This window comes from Corvus kubaryi, unplaced genomic scaffold (genome assembly GCF_017639235.1).
Source record: "Corvus kubaryi isolate FWS band 111438036 unplaced genomic scaffold, C.kubaryi_AGA036_p1.0 37396, whole genome shotgun sequence".
In the NCBI taxonomy this organism is placed as follows: domain Eukaryota; kingdom Metazoa; phylum Chordata; class Aves; order Passeriformes; family Corvidae; genus Corvus; species Corvus kubaryi.
In genome coordinates, this window is record NW_024581135.1 from 10,568,631 (window position 1) to 10,595,825 (window position 27,195).

At 42.4% G+C, this 27,195-nt stretch overlaps 1 protein-coding gene across 1 annotated transcript in view; it reads right to left on the reverse strand.

Annotated features, from left to right (window-relative positions):
• PDIA5 (protein disulfide isomerase family A member 5) overlaps window positions 1-27,195 on the reverse strand; it is a 99,508-nt gene that overhangs the window by 62,589 nt on the left and 9,724 nt on the right. The window contains exons 3-8 of the mRNA XM_042040493.1: window positions 24,742-24,868; window positions 21,668-21,755; window positions 8,093-8,176; window positions 7,275-7,320; window positions 1,566-1,658; window positions 228-288 (exon numbers count right to left, since the gene is read on the reverse strand). Of these exons, the coding sequence (XP_041896427.1) occupies window positions 228-288; window positions 1,566-1,658; window positions 7,275-7,320; window positions 8,093-8,176; window positions 21,668-21,755; window positions 24,742-24,868 (499 nt within the window). The remainder of the gene's footprint in view (window positions 1-227; window positions 289-1,565; window positions 1,659-7,274; window positions 7,321-8,092; window positions 8,177-21,667; window positions 21,756-24,741; window positions 24,869-27,195) is intronic.

A 27,195-nucleotide genomic window follows, 5' to 3' on the forward strand; every position in this document is an offset into this window, starting at 1 on the left:
TTGAGCGAGAGTCATCATCACAAGAGAAAGAGACAAGACTGGGATACAAGTGATGGATAACCAGGGAAAAACTGAGGACAAACAGGCAGAACAACACAAGGAGCTGAATGATAAAGGTGGCACAAGATGGTATTATTAGTGGAGCACAGGTGATGCTTCTTGTCAGACCTGGACGTCTCTCAGTGGAGAAGGGAGAGAGAGGTGGCAAGACATGCTGGGCTACTTACATGGGGCATAGAACATCATCAGAAGGGGCTTGTCTTCCTTCTTCAGAAGTCTTCTCAATTCCTAGAGAATGAACCAAAGAAAATAAAAAACACACTTATACTCAATGACACCTCTTATTATTTGTATTACAACTTTAAAAAACTAATATATGTATTCATAGAACACAGGCTCGTTTATCTGAGGGAAAAGGGCTCACCTTTCCTAACAGACAGGACTCAATTTTTTTCCTTGCTCAATTTTAACTTGAAAAAAGATGACAGAATTTATTATACATTCAAATATCTGCTGAATATCCTAGACCAGTATCTTCACTGTTAATATGTGGAAGTTCCACGGTTTAGTTCATTTTCACTGCAAAATCTCTGACTGGAAATTCCTTCTTCACTGAGACATCCAAAATCCATACTGCAATTCAAAAAGTCAGACTCAATAATAACAAAACAAGTTCGGTTTTCACACTGTGAAACCTTGCCAAACCTATGAGATGCCATGAGAAAAGGATTTTTCAAGTACCAGCATGATAGAAAAACTAGATGAAGTTTTCAAATTGAATGCAACCCTTGGAAGCCTTGTAACAGAGTACAGAGGGTGAACATTAAAAATTAATCTTCCTACAAAAAACTGAATGTCAAAATAACCATTTCTAATATTAAAAATGAAAGCCAGAAAATTGAGAAAGCCCTTTACAAAATACCAGCTAGAGTCCAATCAATTAAAGTTTTTAAAAAATCTATAGACTAGAAAACTAATATAGAAGACCAAGCTGATTATATTAGAAAGAACATAATGGGTAACTGGTGGCACTGGTAGTTTTTAAGGTAGTTTCATCACATTCGCTGCTTTCCCACTTAAGACTGAGAGGACAGTTACTGCACAAAGCTAAAGCCCTTAAGATCCAGATCCTGTTTCTTCCTGCTCCACACTTCCTAACCTCAGGCACATGAGGGAACCCAAGGTTTAATGACAACCTGCAGTTTGAAGAGCAGCATTTTACCTCCTACTTGTATTCTGCAGTGACTGCATCTTGCAAGCTGCTACACTTCCCTGAGACAAAGAGGGCTGTGCCCCCACACCATCCACAAGCTCGGACACTTGCTGTGTAGCTGGCAGACTGAGGTTATGACCACATGCAGGGCAGAGGAGGGTGGGGAGCAGAGGACTTTACAGTTATCACAACCCACAAACTTGGTCAAATCACTTCAAACAGGTTGGGTGCTTTAAACGTGCCTTCCAAAGAAACAAACTAGTGGTGTTTCACTAAGAGTTAATACACACATACACACTCCCTTCACCCCTTATATTTATAAAACAACAGAACATCTATACAGCTAATGTACCTTTTCACTGTCGACATGCACAATATCTTTAGCTTCAGGATCTTCCTCCCACAGTGGAGCACCTTCTGGATCCTTGAGAAAGGCCACCATAGACTGTAATAAACAGGGGGAAAAAGCTTTTAAAGAAACACAAATGGAAATCATGAGACATCCAATCTCAAATCCATGCTGTGATGCAAACCCCATCCAATTACTGCCTTTGCTTTTCTGCTCATATATTCATCCGCTCTAATGCAGATTAGCACAAATCTCCTGTTTCAGAACCATGTGGGTGTGTACCTTCATCATAACTGGTATTCAAACTTATCAGTTCCCACTCCCACTATAAAACTGGGGAAAACAGAGTGGAAGTGTACCAGCACACAGAGAAATAGCTTCAAGGATCCTTCAGAGAGCTCTTTCAATGGTACTAGACCTTCCACAGTGAGTCCATGGGTCAGTAGGAAAGGCTTCTCTTTATGTAGAGGTCAGGCTCCCATGCCCTTCACCGTATCTGAGTAACAGGACTAGCTGGAGGGCACACTGATACTTGCTGTGAGCAAAAGCAAATGAACAAACACACTTACAGATCAAACTGCTCATTTGGACAAAGGAAGAACAATCCACCAACAGTTCCCTGTGTGACCCACCTACCTAAAACATCCACTGAATGCAGTTTCAAGTGTGAGAATAAGAAGCAAATGTGACAGAAGAAGTGGGAAATACAAAACTCCAGGATTCTGCAGCTCCCATGTCCAACAAGTCAAGTACACGTGCACACATAATTCGTAACTGCTTTACCTGACTGACATACAACCAAAAACGCCTTTCAGCAGACCACAGATATACTCTTTACCATAAGGAAATATACTTTGATAGGTCTGTTTTCAAGCTGAGCCTGAAGGAACTCCAGCCCTCCTAAATCAGTGAAAGACTCTCCATCGATTCTGGCAGTCACACTAAGCCCCATTTCCAGCTGTACATGGAAACACAGGCTTGATCACTTTTATCCTCAAATGTCTGTGCTCTAGGAAACATAATACCTGGTATTCCATGTTTATTCACCACTCAGAACGGCCCCACTGCTTTCTCTATGGCATTGATTGTAGGTCTGTGTTCATTCCCATATAGGATCTCTGCCACAGCAGTAACATACTGAGGTCCCTGAGGAGCTTCCTTCAGTGTGAGTGAGTGGATGAAGCTGCCACAGCACTAAGTGAGCTATCCTAACACACACCAGTTCTATCTAAAAGCCTGGGTGTGTACTCCACTTTCTTAGGAGCAGGTTGCCAGCACACCTAATCACGTCCCACTGCTGGAACCGTCTCAGAGACACTTTTGCTGCCTCTCTGCCTTCGGTGGGGCTGCTGTGGTACAATATCCCAGCAGCTTATCAACAGAGAGGGGAGTTTAGCCCATTTTCCTGCCTCTCAGTTGGTACTGCAAGGCTCGGGAGGATTCAGAGCTTACAGCAGGATCCATTTATTGCATTTATGTTTCTGTCTGCTTGCACAGCTAATATTGAAAAGATTTGTCTTATCACAAGAGGCAGCATGTATCAGTCACCAGACAGCAACCAAAACACTTAATGTACACAGCAAGAAGGGCCTAACGGGTGAGGGTGACAAACACTTCCAGAAGAAATTCATTTTATAGTGGCATTATCAGGGAAAGGAGCTAGCTAGGAAAAAATATATATAAAATCAAGTAATTTACAATGGAGTTACAGTATAAAAAGCTCTAGACTTAGAGGCATTAACATCCCAAATGACATCCTAAGACTAATAATACATGGGGAAAGGAAAGATGAGGACAAAACAGGGGAGATGTTCTACCTTTAGGACAGCTGCATCAAGTTCTGCTCACCCTGAGCATGCAGAGACCTCAACTATACACTGGAGACGAGGAGAGAGGGGTCAACATCTTGAATGGCTAATGAGTGTAATTGACTCTGCTAGTTTCAAGAATTCCTGCATGCCAAATTCAGTCATGTAGAAACAGATGTGGTTAGAGGATGCAGGATTAAAGAGATTTAATTCGTCCAGCCTCTCCCTCTCAGCCAAGACAGAAAAAAATTAGATGTGTAATGTCTTCTGGCAGGAGCAGGCAGTACGTTGCCTTGCGCTCAATTCTTCATGCAGTGAAGAGAACTTCCTCTCTTACTTTAAACAACAGCCAAACAAACCACAGCACTTTCTAATTACAGAAAAGCAGTGGTCCCAAGCTGCTGTGTTAGAGGCCACAGCAAGATCTAGGGCACAGCAACCCTGGTGTTGTAGAACCAGCTTCACTCCAGTCCTGCCGTGGTACAGTCAGGACCTGTTTTGACCCCCACAGCATGGACAGAGCCACGATGGGCTGTAACCAGCTGTGCCAGCTTTGAACCTTACACCTCGATTCAGCACAATACAGGACATGCTTCATCCAGCACATGCTGCTGAAAACAAGCAAGTTTCAACAGGAGAGCTGCTAATCATATACATGGACCTAGGTTTTAACCTGAAAAAAAATATACAGAAACACATCCTTGTGCTTCTCACTCCTTGGAAGTATCACGCAGTAGGGATGCTAATAACAAGACCTTCCTCAATTTCACACATACACTCCTTACAACAGCCAACTTGAAAACGATTCGGGGTTTAGAGCAGGACCAATTTACTGGGTTAGTCTATTCCCTTTGCTAGTACTAAGCAGATTCGTACTTCATTGAGTTTTCTCCATTTGAGAAGAAGGGTAAAACTCTCCCGGTACTTTATACTCCAGAAAAGGCTTCCTCATGTAATAAATACAGCCTGGATACTGGCATCCTGGCTCTCCTGAGAATTAGACATCATGTGGCTAAAGCAACATGCGAACAGACATTCCAGGTAAGATGAAAGGCTGATCTAAGCTTAGGTTTTCAACAGCAGATGACTACAGTTACTTGGGGAGAAGACAGACTAGTACTTACAGTTCTTATATAGCATACACTGGCACATGCTCTCCATTTCTGGCAAAAAGAAATCAAGTTTACAGGCTCTGCACAAGCTGCTGTATATGGACCTCTGTGCTTTTTAACTGTCCATGGATCTATCTCTAATAACTATCGAAAACTGTTTTCCAGACTCCTAAATTCTTCGCTTTCACAATATGTAGCTGCAAGTTCCAAAACTTCTTTTTTTAACATTGCAGTTATTTGTTTCAAATCAGCCATCCCAAAATGCCACTGTTTGCCCTCAAATTTGGAGAAAAATGAAGTAATCCCTCCCTTTTTTAAGCTACTCACAGTTACAGAAATATCTACTGGAATCTCCTCCAGCTGTCCTTTTTAGTATTGTGAGATCCTAAGCCCTTCTGCAAAGAATTGGAAATTTTTTTTAAACTATTCCTAATGATTTTGCATCACTGAATTTTGTTCTCTTGCATTTCATCTCCTTTTCCTAGATACCCCAAACAGCTCAGATCTTAACAAAAGTCTCAGCAGCAGGAGGTTCTGACTGCCAAGTAACTTCCCCCCACTGTGAACACTGAGCTATCCTCTATTCCTCATTTTTCTAACAGTGAAACCACAAGGGCATCTCTGCTAATTACATAAGGATTTAGTTACTTTAAGAAATGAAAAGCTTTTCTAAAAACCCGAGTACACTATCAGCTGGATCAGCCACAGCTATGAAATTGCTGATTACTCCAGAAGAATCCTTTTACAGTTCTTCAGAGCTGTGTCCATCTTTCTCCAAAATGTCATACATATATTAATATGTCTACTGGATGTCTGGAAAGAAGATCCAAGTTTTATTGCCACAAGTTTGCTGAATGATGTGAAACAAGTCCTTTAATCTCCCTGTTCTTCAGTGTGTCCACCTGTCCATAAAATGAGTATGATACACTATGGAATTGTGTTGCTCTGCTGCTCTCTGTATGTACTGGGAGACTCCTGACAAACACAGCTGAGAGAGAGAAACAAAGGTCACTGGCTCAACAGAAGAAAACAGGGAGAAGTGGAATAGAGGGAAAAATACAGAAAATATCCAGGCAGCTGTGAGCAGCAGAACAAACAAACACGCAGCTGAATTATTTGACCACTGCCCAGATCTGATCCACTGCCCAACCTGTAAATCATTAGTGGCTGGTTTCACAGGGGCAGTTAAATTGAGAAAGACTCCAGCACCTAGAGTGAGGGAGCTTCAAAATCCCTCTTCCACCCCCAATGGAATCCCACATCCCTGTCCACGGGACGCTGCTTGCTGCTTCCCAGCAGGCAGGACAAAAGGGAAGGGCAAAACGCTCATCACAAAACAGCTGAAGGAATAAAGGATCTGGTTCCTGTTGTGCTATGATTGCCTCTCAGCCCAATGCTCCCTGGAGCACTGCAGGTGCTTTCCACTTGATCTGATCTGTAAGGAAGAGTCACAGCACTAACTCCTGGTTGCAGCATTTTATGGAGGGCAGGAGAGACACATCATGTATTGTTCAAATCACCCAAATTTAGGCAGCTACCAGGTCTCCCTTAACCCATCACTCACCAAGAAGGAAAAATACAATCACCAGCTGCATTTCCTCATTAAGTACAGAAGCTGGTTTAGGCAGTTGCTGACTGGGCTGGGTATTTAACATTGTCCTTCCTAATGCCAGGCAAGATTTCTACTGCAGGAGATGGGAAGATACACGGCCCTACTCTCCCCACCTCAGACAAATCCTGCATGACAGCCTCAAGCGAACACTGAATGAATTCAAGTCAGGGCACACTTCCAAGACAGTCCCCCATCACATACTCTCCAACTCTGGCTGTAAAAGCAAAGTCCAGAGCAAGAGCACTTAGGAACAGCCACTCTGGCAGACTCAGGTTCACACATCTCACACAGGCTTTCCTCCATTCCACGGCAATCCCCTGAACAAGCCAGAAAGGGGAAGTACATGGAATTACTGGGGTGATGTCATCAAGTCTTCAAAAGACCAATGACTGTGCAGAACCCGGGTTTGCTGGAGGAGGAAAAGAAACAGGAACTGGACATCAGAGCTGGACAGAAGTGATTTCTGGAAGCCAAGTCATTGCTGGGCCCCTCACATCAGGAAACTTCCAGTGCTTCACCAGGGCTTTGCAAAGGGAAGTTGCACACTTTTGGCCTGCTCACTGTGCTCTTAGTTCACTGTTTCCACAATCATCTGGATCTACACATTCATATTGTGCCTCACCCCTTCTCACTTCCCTTGCCCACAGAATGTTGCCTTCTGTTGCTTTATGTCAAGATTCGCCAGAAAAGAAGAAAGGTCATTTTATACCTGATGCACTCAGAGCACTTTCATAGGAGCTGTGGTTCCACAATCTGATAAAAAATAAGGCCACTCAGCTCTCTTTAAAGTTTATAAACACAAAATCTAAGAAGCTCAGAGAACCCCTTATCAAAATGCAGTATCAGCTAATACTTTTAGTTATACTAACACAAAGAGCACCTTGCAATTAAAACAAGAAAATCCTTATTTGTTACCAGTGTGCAAGTTAACTTACAGTTTACCTTCCAGTTCAACAAGGGGTCAATCTTTTAAATAATAAACAATTTTCCTGGATCTATGGTTGACAGACATGTATGCACACAAAAACCTTTAGGCCCTTCTGACAGCTGTTTATGAAGATTAATCCCCTCCCTTTGATGCCTTTAGCATGAAAAAATACCAAAACCAGTTTTTAATCCACAAATGTCTCACCCACATCTAGCAAAACCGAAAGAATAATAATGGAATATTTAAATTTACCTTCAATGTGACCGCTCTGTTATACGCAGTATGAAATGCACCGTCCCTGTTAAACGAGGAGTGGGGAATAGTGTTAACTTACAGTAACATTACTGCAATTCATACAGCTGCTCTTCCTGACTTCTCACTAACCAGAACATCATTATCCTGCTGAAGCCACAGAACTAAGTAGAATTTACAGTACAGTTATTTAAGGGGGGTGGGGTGGGGAGGAACAAGAGGAAGGAAAAAGGGAGGGTGCAAACCAGTGTAAAGAAAACAGTTTCCTAGTAAACAATTTTCTCCCTGACACTTTAACAAGAATATTTACTACGGCATTATCTTTGGAGATGGAGATACAGCTGCTTGGTGTACCTAACAGTACTCCCACTCCTATTATTTTCAGGAAGAAAAATCTCTTGCTGTCTCACGACACTTGCCTTTCTCTACTGACATTATGAAGGACTATCTCAAGTCAGAAAAGCACAGAGAGATGAAGCAACTTGTCCAAGGCACATTCCAGCAGGCAAGTGACAGAAAGCAAGAGAGCTCAAATCTCAGGCATCAGCCCTGTGCACTGGGCAGATTTAGTCCATTGGACATCTCTCCCTGGCCCCGCTTATGCTTTTAGTGTTCTCTATTCAACAGTGAAATAAATTTAACTCAACTTCTGTCACAACACATGCTTGCAAAATGAAGAAACAGCAATTAATTTCATATGTCAAAGGATAAAAAATAAGTCATCTTAATGCTGCAGCAGCATGGGGCTGAAAGGAGAATGAACAGTCTTAATGGGGGCATCAACAATTATGAACTACAAATCCCAGCCCAGCACTCACTTATAATGGAGTAAATCCACTCCCTTCTCCTTTGAATTAGGATCTACCTTCATCTTCTTGCATAATTTTCGGCTTTCAGTATCACTGCAAAAAACACATATTGGAAGAAAGGTTACCAAAAAAGAAAATCAAATGCATTCAGTTCTGAGAACTCATTGCTGTGCTTCCTCATCAGCAATCAATTCTAACTAACAGCAATTTGGAAGCTGTTTAGCTAAGTCTGTGGGACAAGCATTGTGAAAAGCTCCATTAGTCAATTTAATTCCTCTGTTTGCTTGGTCAGGACACAGTGAACTGTGTTAAATTTACATTCCAAAGCCAAGCCCTAACCAGTAGAGAAGCAGCTCATTCCAGCATGTCCAAGGACCTCAGCAGATCTTCTGCCCATGAGATTAACATAAAATTTAGGAAGACAAGTTTTCATTAAGACCATGCTACTGTTAGGGTGGTGGTCAAAGAACACTGTTTGTGAAAAGATTCAAAGAGAAAGAGCAGCTTTTACATTTGGCAGAAGATAATAAAAAGCCAAAAAACCCCATGTTCATGGTATGTCCAAGTCCAAATCACAAGCATTTAGCCTTAAAAAGGCCCTGCAGAAAACAAAAACCAATTGAAATTCTGGAGCCCCAAGCCCAGCAACCCCATTCATTCTAGGTATGAAAGATGTATCCTGGAGCCACACCTGGCAAGCAGAGGTAAAAACAGCTCCTAAAGATGGAGGGAGGTATCAGCAGACAGACCTGCTGGAGGTGGTCTTCAAACTCAATAAGACTGCACCACTTCCAGCACCAGATTAGGCTGACTTGAAGAAGAGAGAAGGGTCATGGGACAGAACTGCAAATACATTTGTTTCAGTGGGCAGGTAAAGGGTCTTCACGGCCTAACTGCTCTCCTGAACAGGGTAGGAGTGAAGCCATAAGGAGACTTCAAGCTGAAGTGAATAAGAAGCTGGTGAAAGATCTGGGGAGATGAGCAAAACAGAAAAGAGGATGATTCACATTGACAAGGCTGTTCTCTGCATTGACAAACAGCAAGATTAAACAGCTTGGAAACTTGTTCCCAGCAGAGGACAACTTGTACCTTTTACGCAGATAAATCAATTTAGAAAATGAAAACACTGAAAACCCATCAAGTTTAAACTGATTAGGGACAACAAGATGCAAGACTTGCAAGAGCCCCACCAACTTAAGTGCTGCTGCCAGCACTGGTGCTAATTCTCTCGATGTTCTCCAGCTGTCTTTCTACAAATGTGAAGAACAACAAACACCAAGTTCACAGTGAGCTGGAAGTGAGAGTGCACCTCAGCAGAAACTTCCCAAATGCTTCTGGTACTTGGAAATAAGGAGCAATGTGCCATGGACACATGCAGCAAAATCAGAATATTATGCTGAAGATGGAAATGAGCATTTTAAGGAACTAACAAAGCACACAACTACCACACCAGGAAGGAGCACTTGTAATAATCTCAATTGAACAGAAGCATATTTATCCAAAGAGTCTTACTGAATTCATGTCAGTTTTGCATTTTCAGACCACTGTAGCCCATAAACACTCTCTTTGCTTTTCTGGAAGGCTGGAGATCTGAGTTTGAGAACTGAATACCATGGACATGTCTCCTTGTAACAAAACTAGATCACAGAACAAATGCCCTGGATTTGGAGTTATGCCAAAAAACCATGTTTGCCACGTGGAGTTCATACGAAAAGCCTGCAGCAACATCAAACCCAGGGGTCAGAAACATCCTGTCTTCTCTCTCCTGCAGTTCTCCAATGGTCCCATGGGCTAAACCTAAATGACTTGAACGTCAAGGAATCTTCAGAGAAGACACCAGTATCAGATCATTCTCTTGTCTTATCCCAGACAGATTCAGAGGCACAGAGAAACTCTTGTGGCCCTGCTGCAGTTGAGTGCCAGGCACTTAGCTACAGTCAGCCCACACAACAGTCAACATTCGTAAACGCTCCTCCAGACACTCCCAAACATTTCCAGTGTACACATGTATCTGTGGCTATCCCAGCTTTGCCAAGACAAATCTTAGGTGGTTGATGTGAATAAGTGTAATGCTGAAACCTCCGCAACAGGGTCTGTGAAACACCAAGATGTGCAGACAATTGCTCTGGCATAAGCAGACGATTACAATGGGTATCAAAAGAATCCTGTTGCCTGTTCTACCACCTATTTGGTGCAACTTTAGGTTATGGTCTAAACCATAATTTTCCCTTATGTGTCATTTAGAGATCTGAATGGATACTAACGTTCTGCAAGGTTTATAGCTGAAAAAAAGCTACAAAGCATTATTACTGAGCTATACCTGTGAGTAAGCAGCTAGCTTCAAAAGTCCTACCATTTCAACTCCTAGCAATTCATTTTCTGTTTGCATGAATTTCTGTTTAAAAAAAAAGAAAAAAGAAGATTAAGAATAGCTACATAGGACCTAAGTGTACCCTGCTTTCAAGATTTCTCCATTTGCAGAGATTCACACAGCTGCCTGAATGCACAGCCATTATCACAGGAAAGAAAGCAGCAGTTTGCTCCAGTATGTCTCTTACCATTTAGTGGGCAAATTCTCTGCACCACTGCATTGAGAGTTAAGCCTGTTTATGCAAGCTATCTGCACTGATGCACGGGATAGAAGAGGAGCAAATTCCAAGAATAGGAAATGCTAAATATGTATCAGTAATTTTTTCATGCATCAGTGCAGATTTTTGCACATGCCAGACCCACCAGCTCAGATGCTATACTAACAATTATTTGGAAAAAGCAGAAAAGGAGACATGCAGAAATGGCAGAGATGCTTTTCCTTCTGCCTTTACTTACAGACAGACAAAAATAACCTGCAAAGAGCAACACACTCTGATATCACTTGGTAATGACCATTATTCTTAATAAGAGTAAATATCAACACAGATGCAGCCTGCTCTGAGTTTTCTCTTTTGAATCTCAGCCAACAGCCTCTCTCTGAAGACGAGCTCCTCAACTCTCACATGGGAGAGGGTAATTAGGACTCCAGTTCTTGCAATTTAATTATATCACTTGAAGAGGCAGTGTAAGAGTTTGTTATAATGACTAAAAATAAAAAAAAAAACCAAAAAAAAACAAGACACCCAAAACAGGAAATAAAATGAAAAGAAAATAAAAAAACCCACAAACCAAAAAAAACCCCAAACCTAAAAAGCCAGAAACTATCCCCAAAATCAGCACTCTACCAACCCAGGCCAAGCCACTCAAGACAAGGCACTAGGCTCAGGAAATACTGCCTTGAGGATGAGGTCAGTAATGTGTCCCCAGCAGCCATCCTCGGCTGCCTCCTACCATTTCTGTCCAGAGCAATTTGAACCCTGCTGTGCTACTGCTGAAGGAACTCTTGCAGACAGTCCTACAATCATCCAGCATTATCTCCCTGGAAAATCATCCAAAACATCAACCTATTTTCAATACCACAAGGACCTAACCAGCAGCTGTCTATGTGGTAATAAGGTCAAACCTTAAGTGGCACAACAGCACGGCTTCCCTCCACTCCCACAGGCATGTTCTCCATCCTTCCCCTTCCACAAAATCAAACCAGGGCTCCAAAATGTGCCTTTGCTGGAGAAGTGAAGACATATGACAGCTTGGTAAAAAGAAGAATAAAATGAATGATCCAGGCTGACCTAAGCAAGAAGCCCAAACAACAACAAAGGTAGCATGCGTTGCAAAGATTGCATGCACGCTTCATCCCTTTCCACTCACATCCCCATCTCCTCTACCGGGACATACTTCTGTCATTGGGGGTCATGATGGAGCTGGCAGGAAGCCCAAAGGGAGCACTCCCTGTAAACCTCTGGGGTCCCTTGTCAGTGTTAGCATGCATGAATAATCCCTTAGCACAGGCAGCCAGCTGTTACCAGGGCAGGAGGGCAGCGAGGGACTCGTGAAGGAGACCTGGCCTCCTTTGGCTCACCACCAGTGCAGCCAGCTCCTGAAGGGGACGAGTCACAGCTGTTCCTTAGGAGTGGCACAAGATGCTCTGCCTGTCCAGGACTGCCCACAGGTCTGGACACTGGTGGTCGTAAGAATGGAGAAGCAATGAGAGATACTGATGGCAGTCCCCAGTGGCAGGAGGAGCACAAGAGAAAAAGGCTTTTGCAGCAATGTGTCAAGGTAATTTGGAGAAAGAACAGAGGATAAAGCCAGATGGGAGGAACACAAAATAAGACCCAGGAGTTTTGCTGCACTTAAGTCCACATGGTTTCTAAATCTAAAACAAGTCCAAGCTGGATGGATCTCAAGTAAGAAATGGCTCATGGAAGTGGAAGTGCAAAATGCCCTCCTTGAGGCAAATTCAAATATTGTCCAGTCAGGTCCCAAAGGACCATAATAAGATCAAACATCCTCAGCACCATTCTCTTTTATGAGCACAAATAACATCTTTTGCAGCTTCCTAATTATTTCCATTATTATGTAATGTTGCCCACTGGCCTTTCATGAAGAAGGGAATACAGCCCCACAACCACATCACTGGGGAGGAAGGATCTACAATGACTGTCAAAACCCTCTTCGGCAATGACAAAAATGCCATCCAAAAAGGTTCACATCTCCAGCTGCCAATGTAACAGCAGTGTGTGCACGTGCTGTATGGCCACATCACTTCCACACCACTGCCCTGGCATCCCCTAACACTTTGCAATGCAGACTGCACCCAGCTTTCTTTTTCACCCATACCTACAGGGTTTCCAGGCACAAGAGAAGTAATTAATAAAAACGCTGACAGAACTGATTTAAGTAACCAGGTCAGTAAATCCGCCTGCACAAAAACTATCTAGTTCCTCTATCAGCGTATGACGTAACCACATGCAAACCACAGAGCTCACAATTTCTGAACAGATTTTCTCTTTTATCTGTACATCTCTCCATCTGAAACAGGGCTCAACAATCCATGTAAATTATGCTTCAGTAGTCCCTTATATCACAGCTGTGCCTGTAGACTCTAATGCAATGGCAGTTCTGTTGTATCAGTGACTGTACAAAAACACTGTCACTGTCCCAACAGCTGGAAGAGACAAAAATGAGCAGGGAAGGAGAAAGAGCAGGCTCCAAGAGCAAGGGAATATGGCAAAGCAGAAGCAGGACTGCCTATAAAGCAAGCCTCCCAACACTGGAAAGGTTTCGGAAGGTATACCAGTCAAAGCTGTCATCTTGCTACCAGCACACTCTCTCATTCTTGTCTCTGTTGTTCAGGTGCTTTCATTCTTTTATGTTATAGTGAAAACCATCACAGAGAACTCCAGTTATAACTTCAGGGAAGTTCGACTGCAATTTCAGCCCAGCTATCAAAAGTGAATTATCAAGCAGGGTTTCCCAGCCCAATGCATAGCTTCTGCAATACCCTCTGGCTACCTTCCACAGAATACCCTCTCCAGACAATAGACTGATGAACATCCTGAGAAAGCATGGAGTTGAGACCCTGCCAAACAACTAATTGAGCTTGTGACCCCAAAAAAGCAGCAAAAGAAGTGTTAGCAGCAAAAATTTCCTCAACCCTCCTAAAAGTATGAAACACATTTGCACATAATCTGAAGAAGGAAGTCATTTACAGCCAGTTGTAGTCAGATGTGCTCCTACAAGGTTTTGAAATAAAAAAATGAAATTCATCAGCCATTGTCGGGGACAATATGGGATTTTGACTTATGTTCCTTGTAGTCATTGATTCCACCCTCCAACAAAGACTGCGTGATCCATTTACAATACAGCAGTTTGTGTACCTTGCTGACCAAACAAAAACAGATTGATTCTATCAAAACTCTCCTCAGACTGCAGGCATTGCCTGCCCCCCTATCATCCTCACTTCTCCCTCACATCCTGGGCCAGCAGCTGTCACAACTACTGCTGCTAACAGTACGTCACATTTGTAATGCTCCTCATACTCTATAATGATCCCACACCTTCCTGTATCACTCACTCGAGACAGATCTGAAATCAGAAACAAAAAAAATTCCTAGGAACAAAATCACTTCTCAAACCATCAGGCTGGCATGCACTTCTCCAAAGAGCTGGATGGTAATGACTTACACCTACTCGAACAGAAAACCCATATACAGCCATCAGTGCAAAAGGCACTTTGATACTCTGCTCCTGAGTGGGGTTTAAGGACATGCAGGCACCAAAGTAGGAACAGAACCCAGGAGAAATGGATGCAGAAGTAACGAGCACAGGAAGCTTAAATACAAGATTTGTCTTGGAAAACAAAGCAACATTTTGCACCCATTCTGGGTTCCTAATGGAAATTATCTTCTAAAAGAAGTAACAATAGCAACAGGTTTCCACAGCACAGAACAAATGAACCGCTCAAACAGTGCGGCAGATGAAAAGCTTGAATCTTCTAAGGGATGGGGGAGCATGAAAGCCAAAACCAGAAAACATACTGCTGGAAAGAATTAAAGATAGGGATTAGCAGATGAACAGCACAGAGTCTTGTGTGAATTTAGGGCCTGACTTTACCCCATAGCATGCACCAAAAATCCCCACTTCAAGGGGGGATTGCAATCACCTTGCAGTTGATTGCAGCCTTCTGCTCCAAACGCTCCCCTGGAACGTGCCAGGAATGCAAACAGAATAATCCATGTGCTGTGGAGACCCAGCACCACTTGCCACCCAATACAAACGACTCCCTGTGCCCATTAGTCAATTAGAGAGGCCAGAGATCTAGAGAAATAAGATTAAAAAGAAGTATTTTCCAAAAATTAAAACCCATGAGATTAATTCTTACTGCAAGTAAGAGCAAGCCAAAAAGCAGAAAGAAAACCAAGGCAAAAAGGTAACACGTATCATCATATCGTCAAGCTAAAACAATTAAGGAAAAAAATTATAAGCTCCAGCCCCTGCAGAAAGTCACGAAGTTATAATGATCAGTACTTCCCATGGAAATATAAATTAGCAAGAGGCACTTGGCAGCCCACATACCTGCACAGAAATAAGGTAAACACTCACAAGAGCTACCAAAGGCTTTGCAGGAACTTCTAAAACCACCAAACACTCAAATTCTTTGCAAACCAGCAGCTTCCCTCATCCCACAACATGGCAGAGGGGAACACGGTCCCAACCTAGGATACAAGATGACTACTACTCTGTCTTTGAGTTCACACAAATCTAAGAACCCCAAAATACAGGTTTTGAACACATCACCCATGGGCACACAGATGCTGCAGCCCTCTGTACACCCATTTATGACCTTTAGTTGCACCACGGGCTTGGAGAGGATGGATGCTAGAGGATGTTTTAAATTAAGTACTGGGTGCAGGAAAAGAGAGGTGACTTCCTTTACATTAAATCTGAGCTCACTTACTCTTCATTTTGGTCTGAAAAGCAGGAACATTGAAGATTTGGTTAATGAGTAACTCTAAGCAAAACCAACGGAATATTCAAGTTTAGGATGAAACAGACGAGCTCAGGCTCATACACCCAATCATTGTTCTGGACTTAGTTAATTGCTCTGCAATTCTGAATTAATGCAATACACCAAACTGAATGGGTTTATGTTAGGAACTGAGAGCTTACTTAAAAAAGGATTTTTTTCAGAGTGGTATAACAGTTACAGCAAAATAAAAGGGTTTTAATGTGAATAAGCATTAACCACACAGACAGGTTATGACAGAGACAGAAGGAAGGCATCGAAAATCTATGCTGTAAATGCAGTTTGCCCTTATAAATGGCACTCACACAAGGACCACACTGGCAGTATAACTCACTTGCAAAGTGTTCCTGAGGGACACCTGCCTTACCTCCCCTGCACCAGCTGCAAACAGAGCCCCTGCTACCTCCCCCAGGCTGGCACTATGAGCCATCCTCTCCTGAGCTGCCCTTCACCTTCAAGGCTACTGTAGAAAAATGCAGAAATCCCAGACACCACAAATCTGCTTGGATGGAAAAGGTTGCACCAGGGCAAGAGCCTCCTTTCTTTTTTCTCTCTCTATTAGATCTGGTTATTTGCAATTTCGAAGCTTTTTATCAGCTTTAAAATTCAGCTGAAAGTAAAAAAGATGAGTAGACTTATTCTCTTGAATAAATCCTACTTCTGGGTGGCTTTATAGGATGAAGGTAAAAAACTAGAGAGCAAAATTACTCTTAACACCATCTGTACCATGAGCCTTATTTCTGAAATTTCTCCCTGCTATGTCAAGGCATTAAACACATTCATTTACGACTGTGTGGAGAGGTAAAGCCATTCTGTATCAAAGCATCAGGAAATTAGAAATTTGAGGAGACCTCATCTAAAATACAGAAAAACAGGGATATTAGGGAAAATCCCAGAAAAGACAAATACTCATTAGATTTGGCTCTCTCATGAAGCAGCACGTTTAGCTGTGTAGGTTTGAAAGGACTGCTTTGCCAGCCAAATAATGGTCTCACCTTTATGCTAAGTGTCATGAGACTGCTACAATAACAAGTAATTATTGGGGATGGGGACTTACAAGAATGATGCACATGACACACAAAAGGGACTAAAAGAATGACACACAAAAGCAGAAAAAGTGGGATTAAAACTAAACAAAAATTAGTCAGACATTTTAACCAGATGGCATTTCCTCTTCCTAGCAGTCTGATGTGCTAAAGCCAAGCACACGCGCTATGACAGCAGATGGAAATCACACAGCTTTGTTTATGTTTGGGACCTACAGTAAAGGGAACCATGCAAGTTTGAGCAGAGAATAATTACCCAGAGCCAAAGAAATGGGTATTTTTTTAAAAATACCAATCCACAATTGGGCAGGAGTTATAGTCAACAAAAACTCGAGACAATTCAGTAACTGGAGAACCCAGGAGTGTTCCCTAAATCATATTCATGATGGAGAGAGCTACTTTCAACCTCTTCAAAGCTGTACCTGGCCACAATGCACTTTATAACCTGCCAAACACATTTTCTTCTCTTCAACAAAGCCATTTTACTTTCTTTCCACTTCACCCAAACTAGTTTCACTCTTCCAAGTAACATCAGTCCTTGGCTACACTGTGGTCTACCACAAAACTCACTTAAGAAGGCTAGAGAATAACTTTGTAATGACTATTCCTCAAAATCTCACCTCGGGACATCACAAACTGGGACTAGAGCCTTGTCTGCTTTAAAGACAAGCAGCAAGAATTTTGTCCGTCACTCAAAAGGTAATTCCACCTTACCATGTTCCCAGGCACAAGACTTTGTACCTTTTACTTGCCACCACAAGGATTTGACAGGAGTTTCTGTTTTTCACAAAATTCCTCTTTCACTTGACCACATCAGTGCTTATCCCCTGTTTACCAGGCCTTAAAAAACTGAGGTTTTGGGAGACTGGGGGGACTGAGGCTCTGCAGCACAAACCCCAACCTGATGTCAGAGTTGGCAGCAGCCAGCCTCTGAGACAGAAAATACCACATCCTTTAGTGGTTTTTTGCAGACATCCTAAGCTTTCAACTCCGTATGATGCCCTTCAATTTTCCAAATTTCTATCAGCCTACAACTAAAAAAATAATTCAATAAATAGCCCAACCTTCTGCTTTCTTACGTGCCCATTCAAATTGCATCTGAACGCCCTAAAGAGCACCCATTTGTGCTGCTGCAGCATTTTTTCTTTCAAAGTCCTCCAAACTCTTTACACATTGACTAATGAATCAGGCAATATTTACCCAGTTGCCTGGAAAACAGATACACCTTTTGTAACTGCACAAAGTAACAAGAAGTGACTCATTAGCAAAGCCAGGAACAGAAGCTGTGACTCTCAGCTCCTTATTAACGTGGCACCTCCCCAGACACGAGTCCCAGAACATTTGCTCCCAAGGTGCCTGATGCATCTCTCTGGAACACTGAAGATTTAACAACCTGCAACGTTGTGCTCCATCCCCCAAATACCATGTATCTCACCAGGCACAATTAATTCACTATTTTCTTGTCTCTCACACCACCACTCATTCAATGTCAAATGCCTCAGCAAGGACTTCCTAATTAAAACATGTAAAGGCTAAAATAAAACATATTTTTGTCACATCACTGCTGGGTCTTTTATTCACAATTGAAACAGCTTCATGTTTAACTGTGTACAGAGCCACATATGCTATCCCAGCACACAGCAGCAAACAGTGACCACTTCAATGCCGTGAGCAGCTCTCGAGCTGCCCCTTCATCTCTAGAAGGAGGTGTCGATCTGGCTGCAGGAACTGACTGAGCTCTCCCGAACGAGGACCTTATCTACAGTGCTACATGCAGGGGGTCACACAGCCCCACTCCAGCACTGCACTTGGCACAAGTGAGCCCAACTGTGCAGGAAAGGCAGGCACATGGCATTCCCAGTCCTACACCTCCCAAGCCCCAGCACTCTGGGGATCTCTACTACCCTGCCTCCAAGTGACAAACTAAGTGGCAACCTCCTCGACACCACACTGGCTCAGTAAGAAACCAAGTATTTCCCTACATCATACTGAAAAACAAACTTCCCTCTCTCCCTGAGACCACTCAACCTGTAACTGAAAGCTCAAAGCTGATCTCTGTCTTATACCACAGATACAATAGAAGCCAAGGCCAAGGAGCACAGTTTCCATGCAAACCAGCATTAGGAAGTCCACTTCCAGCCACCAACCTGCACACTCCCCTCCACTGCATGAAATACAGACCATGCTGCCGAGACTCAGCAATCCACACTGATCTCTGTCTGCGCAGCAGAATGTTCTTGCCTTCTCCTGAAAACGAGGGGAAGGAGAATGACAAGAAACAAAAAAAGCATCGTCAGTAAAGAAAAAGGAAAGAAAAGGACTGCTGTCATCGCCACAGGGAAGCAGAGGCACAAACCACAACTCTGCATGTATGCCAGCCTTGCCAATGCTTGGATCTGAAGGCAAAGAAGCCCAGTACAGAGGGATGTGAAGAGCAAAGCCAAAATTTCCTGCTAAATATTGCTGCCAAACAAGACATTTCTTGTCAGTATTTGTAAAACAAATTGAGCCTGTGCTGTAAATATCCCTGCATCTGTGTGCTGTTTGTTTCGGCATGAAGACTTGCAAATAAGCCTCTCATCATACTTGCTGCAAGAGAATGGTTTGAGCCACTCTGGTAGGACTCAGCTGTCCAGGCCCTACAACTGGCCCTCTGTGAGACAGCACTATGGCAGCCTCTGGTATTACCACTGCAACGAGGTGGGCAGTGGTTTGCAGCCACCTATATACAATATTTTAGAAAGCAATAAGCAAAGGAAAGAAACCTTTCATGAAAAAAAAAATTGTTTAAAAGCTACTTCAACACTACTGGATTGATTTCAGAATGCTTCAAAAGCTTAACAAGCAAATCGACCACAAAACTTGGTTCGGGGGCTCAAACTATTTGTTCAGGGTTTCTTTTTGCATCCACCAAAACCTCCTCTACCACAAGCCAGTCTTCCAGCTCACCTTGCCCCATGAGGCAAGTTCACAATATTATGATATCCCATAGCAGGAATGATAGAAGGGGTAGAAGTCCATCTCTGAAAAATGCCCAGCTATTTTTTCCAGGTTCTTCCCAAACAAGACATGAAAGGCAGCTCTGCTTTACCTCAAAGAGAGAATTACACCTATTGCCATGTTACAACATCCTGGTCACTGCCTGCCACTCAGCAAGGGGCAATCTGATTGTAGCAATATTGGCATCAAATAAAATTTGGGGGACCTACTAATCTATTCCCAGGTCTTCCAACCCCTTACAGCATGACTTTCACCAGGCTGCTTCACTGTCTGATATTAACTCACCTTTCAACAGGAACCAGAAGCTTAACTTAAATATTTCCCTATCATGGTGAGAGGAAAGGCACTGCAAGTACCAAGCTTCCTATGAAAAGTATTAAAGCCTTGAATGGGAGAGACTTGAAAATACATTTCTTGAAAGTAACTTTCGTAACAAAGCTTGGTCTAGAAGTCAACATTTGGAAAATGAGATTATATTAGGGTTTGATGAATTGAAGTTTATTTTACAGCAAAACCAAACAATACATTTCCCTCCCCATCACCATTCCTTACAAACTCAGGAGCAGAGACTGACCCGTTGAACTAAGTGATAAAACTTCTCTGGATTTCAAACTGAAGTCCTAAGCATGGAATCTGTCTTTCTCCAACCCAGAATTAAAATAAACCCTGAAGAGAGTTATTGCTTTGTTGTATTACAGCAGCATTTTGAAGGGCCAGCTGAACAGCCTCATCATCCAGCATTTGTATACAGATGCCACATACACACACACAGAGTAAGCAGTAAGTCCTCCAACACAGAGGTAGCCTAAAACAAAAGACACAAAAAGGTAGCAACCAGTCCATACTCGGAAACTGAAGCCGATTAGAAACTGAAGCCAAGAGGCTGGCTCAGTACCCTATTTGCTAGCCCTCACTGTTGACAACAAAAAATTACTTATCAATGTTTTCGTTAGAAATGAGACAGGTTTTCATGGATTTCAGAGGTATGCCACTGGCTTTTTAGCAGGTGGCAAGCGGTGCAGGCTTCACTGACCTCTGAGGAACAGCCCTGCTTTCTGCCAACAAATGGCTTGGAACTCTGTCCGCACCAGTTGGGCAGAGATGAAAGTGTGTGTGCACTTGGACAAGCCCAGCAGAGTGCAAACAGAAGGCAGAGGACTCCACAGGAGAGATACCTGCCTGGTGGCAGGAGGAGAGCAGGGAAGGTTAACTAACACAAACCCACGTTAACTTGCATTAACCAACGACTTATTCTGGGTCACTGCTTGATGGATGGGGGTTAGTTTCAAAAGTGTAAATTTTAAGGGAGCCACATGATGTGCAGAGCTGACTTACATTCGTGCACAGTGTACATGATGTATGTAATAGTGTGTACAATCTGTTCATACCATGGCAATCCACCCCAACACACAGGTAGGCAGCAAGCTGCTCCTCTGTAGCACAAGAAGAGGAACTTGCCACCCGCAGGCAAAGCTCTCAAAGCTGCAGAGGCACTACAATACACAGGCTAAAACCACAAGCAACATGTTATTGAGTTGACCCACAGTAGAGATTTTCACATCTGCAAAACAGAAAGTACACACCTGTTCACTCCTCCCCACACACACAACCACTTACAAAAACAAGTTTCTTTGCCTTCACATTAAAAATTGCCAGGAACCTATACCAGCACAGAGGAAGGTCTTTAAAAGAAAGCACATTTTATTGAGAAACACAAATGGGTGGATGCTTCAAAACCAAGTAAACAGGCTTACTGCTCACACAACATTTGCTGTCAGAGCAGAATTGCATTGCCCTCCAGCTGAAGCACAACATGTGGGATTCCTCCTCCCCTGGCTTGCGGAAAAAAAGCTTGCACTCTGTGTGTCCCCTATGAAAGGCAGTGTTAGCTGGGCTCTCAGCTTCAGGCTGAAAAACATGCTGTCAGAGAAGTAACAACAGCCATAAGGAAAAAAATTATCCTCCTCCACACAAAGGAAGAGAAGATGGGAAGATACAGGCTCCCTACAGAAGAAACTGCACAGAATTATGTGGGTCCAGTTAAAGACAAAAAGTTTCAGAGCCATCAAAAAAGCTAAGATAGCAATAAAAGCCAGAATGGGAAAGGGAAAATAAGAAGGAAAAGAGCATGACACGTACCCACAGTCTATCCAGCTTATAGTACCTCGTCCTTTCACCTCCTGGGCCACGCTGGACAGCAACCTGAGCGAGCTTTCAGCAGCAGCAGCTGGAAGACAAAATTAAATAATAAAATTAAATTAACAACAGCACTACTAGTCCGCACAAAACAACACAATGTTGCATTTCTGTGTTCTGAAGCACTCGAAGAACATTTTGTCTCATTTGAAGAAACCAATATAACAGGGATCAGTAAAATCTTCTGTAAACTAGAAGGAAAGCTGGCTGCAGCTGAAGCTGGGTGGCTTTCCTCTACCCCCTTAATCAACACACTGAAATTGGTATTTCCAGACACGCTCCCTGAGCTACATTTATGGAGGTATACTGTGTCCTCTCCTATAGCTTTCATCCCCACACTGCCTTTTTCCCCTATGGCTGGGCATGAACCAGTTTGTACCACTGCCTGCTAATTAGAGCAATTTCATTTAGGACTTTCATCAGCTGTAAGGACAAGTCATTCAGCATCTCTGCCTCCCTAATTCTACCCCAGCTATACACAGAAAATAACAGACTTTATTCTCCTAACTCTGGGAGATACCCAAACCAACAGTCATGAGCAGTACCCAGAAAAGGTCCTTCCAAGTACTGGCTGTATTACACTCAACAGAGATTTTTATAATGCTGTGCCACATGTGTAGATTTTGCAAAACACCACCATTCCTAAAAGAGTCTTATAAATGGTATTAAAAATAAACAGAAGAGAGAAAAATATAGCAGTACAAGTAAGTATCCATTCCCCCAAAAAACCTAACAGGAACTGCTTCCTTCCTCAATAAACAGAAAATAGAAACCCAAAGCCTCTTCCAGATCTCCACAACTACTCCAAGTAACTGAGTGTAAGAATGGCTATATTGGGTCAGACTGAATGTTTCTGTAGACCAATATCTTGTCTCCAGCATTTGAGGAAATGAGGGCCTGTAGATGTCAGAGTAGACAAGTAGAGCCAGTGTGTAGGGATACCCCACCAAACCATCTCTAAACCTTCACAGATTTTACCTCGACAATCTCCTGAGCCAGAAACAGCCTCTTTGTATTCGACAGACTTTGCTTGGGCTGATGCCATCAGAGATACCAACCCACAAACACCAGTTCTCAAGAAACTCTCATGCCCCCAATACCCAGAACATGCAATTGCCACTTCTTTCCAACACAGGGACTTAGGACAGGTGGGGGAATTCTCTGCATGTACTTAGAGTGGAACAGTTTGACCAATACACTTTTAAAAATAAGCATTCAGCGACCCACTCATCCCAGCAGACTCAGTAGCTGAGAAGCCCTGGCAGGATACCCAGCTGGTAGGGGGCACTAAACATCCCCTACGAATTGTGACACCTCCCAAAACCAATGAATTTTCTGCTTGCAATAGAAAGTGACAGCTAGTTTGCTCAGATAGGAAGCAAAGCCTTTGTTCCAGCAGTATGACCAGCTGCCAGCCAACATCTCATCACAGCTGGGGGATGTATATCTGGGATTGAAACTGCACCTCCAAATGCCCATCTCTTTTTTCCCCTCTCCTCTTTCTGGGTGACAGCTGAGCAAGAGAATTCTAATTGTGCAAGGATCACTGTTCTAGGAAGAAACATTAATTCCACAGTCAGCTCTGCATGCAGTGCTTTAGACTGCTAAAACCAACCAATTAAATAACAAAAACAGAAAAAAAGAAATCTCCATAACACAGCTTTTGAATAATGCCCATAGGGCAACATTTATTAGATGAGTGTCACAGCTGAAGTGTTCTGGTTGTGCTGCTAAAAATGAAAGCAACCACCACTTAAAATATTAAGCATAAAAAGAAAATTTTCCCTTTAAGAAGCTGAATAATACAGATGTCTTTTTATCTAAAGTGTTCCTTTCAAAAATCAAAAAAGCATTAGAAACTCTTTTATGATTTTCACTTTGAACCTGTTACTACAAAACGATTTGACCAAGTTCAAGTGCTCAAAGTTCCCCACTATAGCAAAACACAAGTATTTTAACAAAAAATAAGCCATGTATATAATTTTAACTGTTTCAGAATAAGCATATCTTTAGGAAAAAAAGTTAATTACTCCAGCACCTGCACATCTTTGTCTGAAAAATTCTCTGATACTGAGGGGGAAGGGGGAGAAGGATATTGGTCACCATATACTGCTCCAATCTGAGACACTACGAACCCAGAGCAACTCTACCACCACTGTGTTTAATTGACACAAGACCCTTGCAACAGGTCAGAAAAGGAGGACCCAACACCCAAACAAGGCATTATCTTGTCCTGCCCACCTAGAGGAAGAAGAAGGGAGCAGTAACAAAAACAGTACAGCACTAAGGAAAATTACCTTAGTGACACATTTTATTTCTTGCTGTCCTATGCCTTCCACATTCACAAAAGCATTCTGCACTTGTGTATCGAGTTTAAAGACAGTTTCTTCATTTTACATGGTGTCACACAAAACACCTCCCAAAAAACCAAGGCAACAAAGGAGAAAAGGTACAGCAGGAGCAGAACAGAGCAAAGGAAGAGCAAACAGGTAAGTAAACAGCCAGAAAGGTGAGTCTGAATGACAGAGGAGACAACAAATAGATTCAAGGGGACAGGTGGCATAATGTGAGATGAGTCATTTTCCATCTTACACATCAGTTCTTTTTTATTTTGATATTTTGTTAATTAAAGCTGAAAGACAACCACGGGACACTCAAAACTGTCAGAAGCAAAGATGGATTGATTTCAGTACTGTAACTATTCATTAAGCCTTTCAGTGTCACCAGGAAATCGAAACTTGCAAACTACTGTGATAAACACACCAGAAAGCTCTTATTACAGGGAGCCAGTTCTGGAGACAAAGCCAGAATAAAGTACATTTTTGCCAATGTGACAGAGCAATTAGAAGGCTGAATTAAGATGACTCCAATCTTGGAACATCAGGAGCCTCTGAATTAAAACAAAGGACACCAAAGAAGTCCTGAAGGAGCCCTTGAAACTCACATAGGAGCCCCTTGGTACACACCTTGCTGGGCACAAAGAGCTGTGACATCAAAAAAAAAAAAAAAAAACTTACCAGATTTGGAATAGAGCACTAGTACGTTATTCCGTGTCCTGAGAAGCTTCTTAAAATCCTTGTGATCACTTATTTTTTCTATGAGTGGAGACACCTTCAATGAGTATGTAAATGTTGGCAAGAATGCCTAGGGAAACAGAGAGCCAGAAACATCAGTCACAAATACAAAGACAACCTGCTTTTGCAAATTGCCATGATGTTTTTTTATAATCTTGAGACATGCTGCCTTAAAGAGGCTATCACATTGATTTGATCAGCAAAACCAAAAGAAAAAATGCCAGACGTGATTTATTGAAACTGGGCCAACACCATTCCTAACAAGTACCCTTAAATGGAAAGATGAACCCAACTACAAGAAATACGGTTTTATTTAAGATGCCACCCCCTTTGAAAGTTTGTTCCATAGTTAGATAATGGGATAACAATTCTTATTCTTAACATTAAATATACTTTCAAAAAGAGAAGCAGCAAATTGCCGCTCTTGTCCCTAGATCTCAGAATATGCTGCAAACGCAATCCAGTACTTTGATACCCTACGGAAGACAGCGAGAGCCATGAAGTTAAAATAACCCACACTGACAGGGAGCAGATGTAGGAAATGAGGACAGAAAATGCAAGTAATCCAGCATCCGCATTACAGCACTAATCACAGCCCTCTCCCACCCACCCTTCCAAAGTGGAGCAGGGCTCATGTTTCTCAGTGCCCACACCGTGTCACACACACAGCAGTGTCTTGGTCAGCTTCCACTGGCCCCATGGAAGACACAGCATTTAATCTCTCTGCATCTCCGTTCTGTATCTACACAAACAAGTTATTTTCCATTGCATCTTTTGGTCTATTTAAATCACGACAGTTCCAGAGCAGAGCTGGTCCACCATAAAGTAAAACTCCTATCAAATTATGACCATAACCTCAGCTGGGGCCTTTACTGCTTATTCTTACTGCAATAATCTTCAATAATAATAATAATATAGTAATAATCTTATCCATCAGGCTATGCTGCTTCCCTTCTGCACTGTCTGAATTCGTGCTAATGGAATGATTATGGGAAGCTTAGCTGGAGAAATCATCTAGCTTCCATTCACCTTACAGTAAAACCTTTAACACTTAATTGCTTGGCTAAAAGCTTTAGCTCATTTGCCTAACACGCACAAGAGGTTCAACATTTCCTTAATTACAGAACTGATTTTGATCATGCCTCACTCCAACCAGGCTGGAAAATGTGTCCACAGTGGACATGAAGAAGTAAAAGGCTTTTCTTGCATCTCATGTATTACATCATGCAGCATTTAAAGGAGGGACTAAGCCAATGAAGCCAGGATACGCAGCCGCAGGCACACACTTCATTTAAATTCAGCTATTTGCAAGCACCATAGTCACTGAGGCACAGAAACAAAACCCTGCACCTACCAAGCAGACTGTAAAAATGCCAGAAGTCCTTACATGTGGAGAAGAGAGGGGCACAAGGGGAATCCTGGGACACACAAGGTAACAGAGAGAAGCTGAGCCGAGACGGAGATCATCCTCAAAACAACCAGGACGTTTGAGAACTTAGAAGTTACTAGAAAAGACACCTATAACATAAAGCAGGATTCCAGCCACTGGGCTCTGCTGACCAGACGGTCAAATCGTGAGGAGGAAGCGAGCACATTTGTGAGTCAGCCTCTACCTTCAGCATAAATGTCCTTGATGCTTTAATTCAACTGAAAGACTCACATTCTTCTAAATCCAGATGTCCAGAGCTCAGCCTTCCTACTCCAGGCTGATGTATGTGAATCATTTGTGTATTTTCTGAGATGAATACATGGTGTTGCCAATCAAAGCAGGCAAATAAAGTTGTGCTAAGTGAGGTGACACAGACATGAAAAGTCCTGCCCAAAACCATCACAATCAGGGGCTGCACGGGAGAAATTAATCCAAATTATGGGCAGATATCTTTATTGCTAAGTACTTTTTAAAAAACTTTTCCCTTCACCTCAATTTTTGTAACTATTCAAGGGTCTTATAGTTTTATTTATGCCTTGAGTTACAGAAGACAAAAACTAAGCTTAACTGAAACTAAGGCTAAACACAGGGAAAAAGTGAAACTACAGGTTGCTTGTTCAGTTTAAAAAACTGGACTCAATTAAGGATAGTCTAGTCTATGGACTCTCTATCAAAAAGAAGTAATTGGACTAAAAAACCCCACAAAAGCCACTTTCAACATGACACCGAATGATATTGTAAACTTTGTTTACAGCGTTTACCAATAGCTCAGAAGAGGGGTGTTAGAACGAGATGATCTTTGAGCTCCCTTCCAACCCACACCATTTCATGGTTTTAAGTACAGACATTCCATGTCTTTTCCGAAAGGCTGTTTTGCCAATTTCAGTGGATTTCCTTTTTTTTTTCTTCTTTCTTTCCTTATAATGGCAGAGCTGTAAACCTCTTGAAAAATTGGATTCTGAAAACAA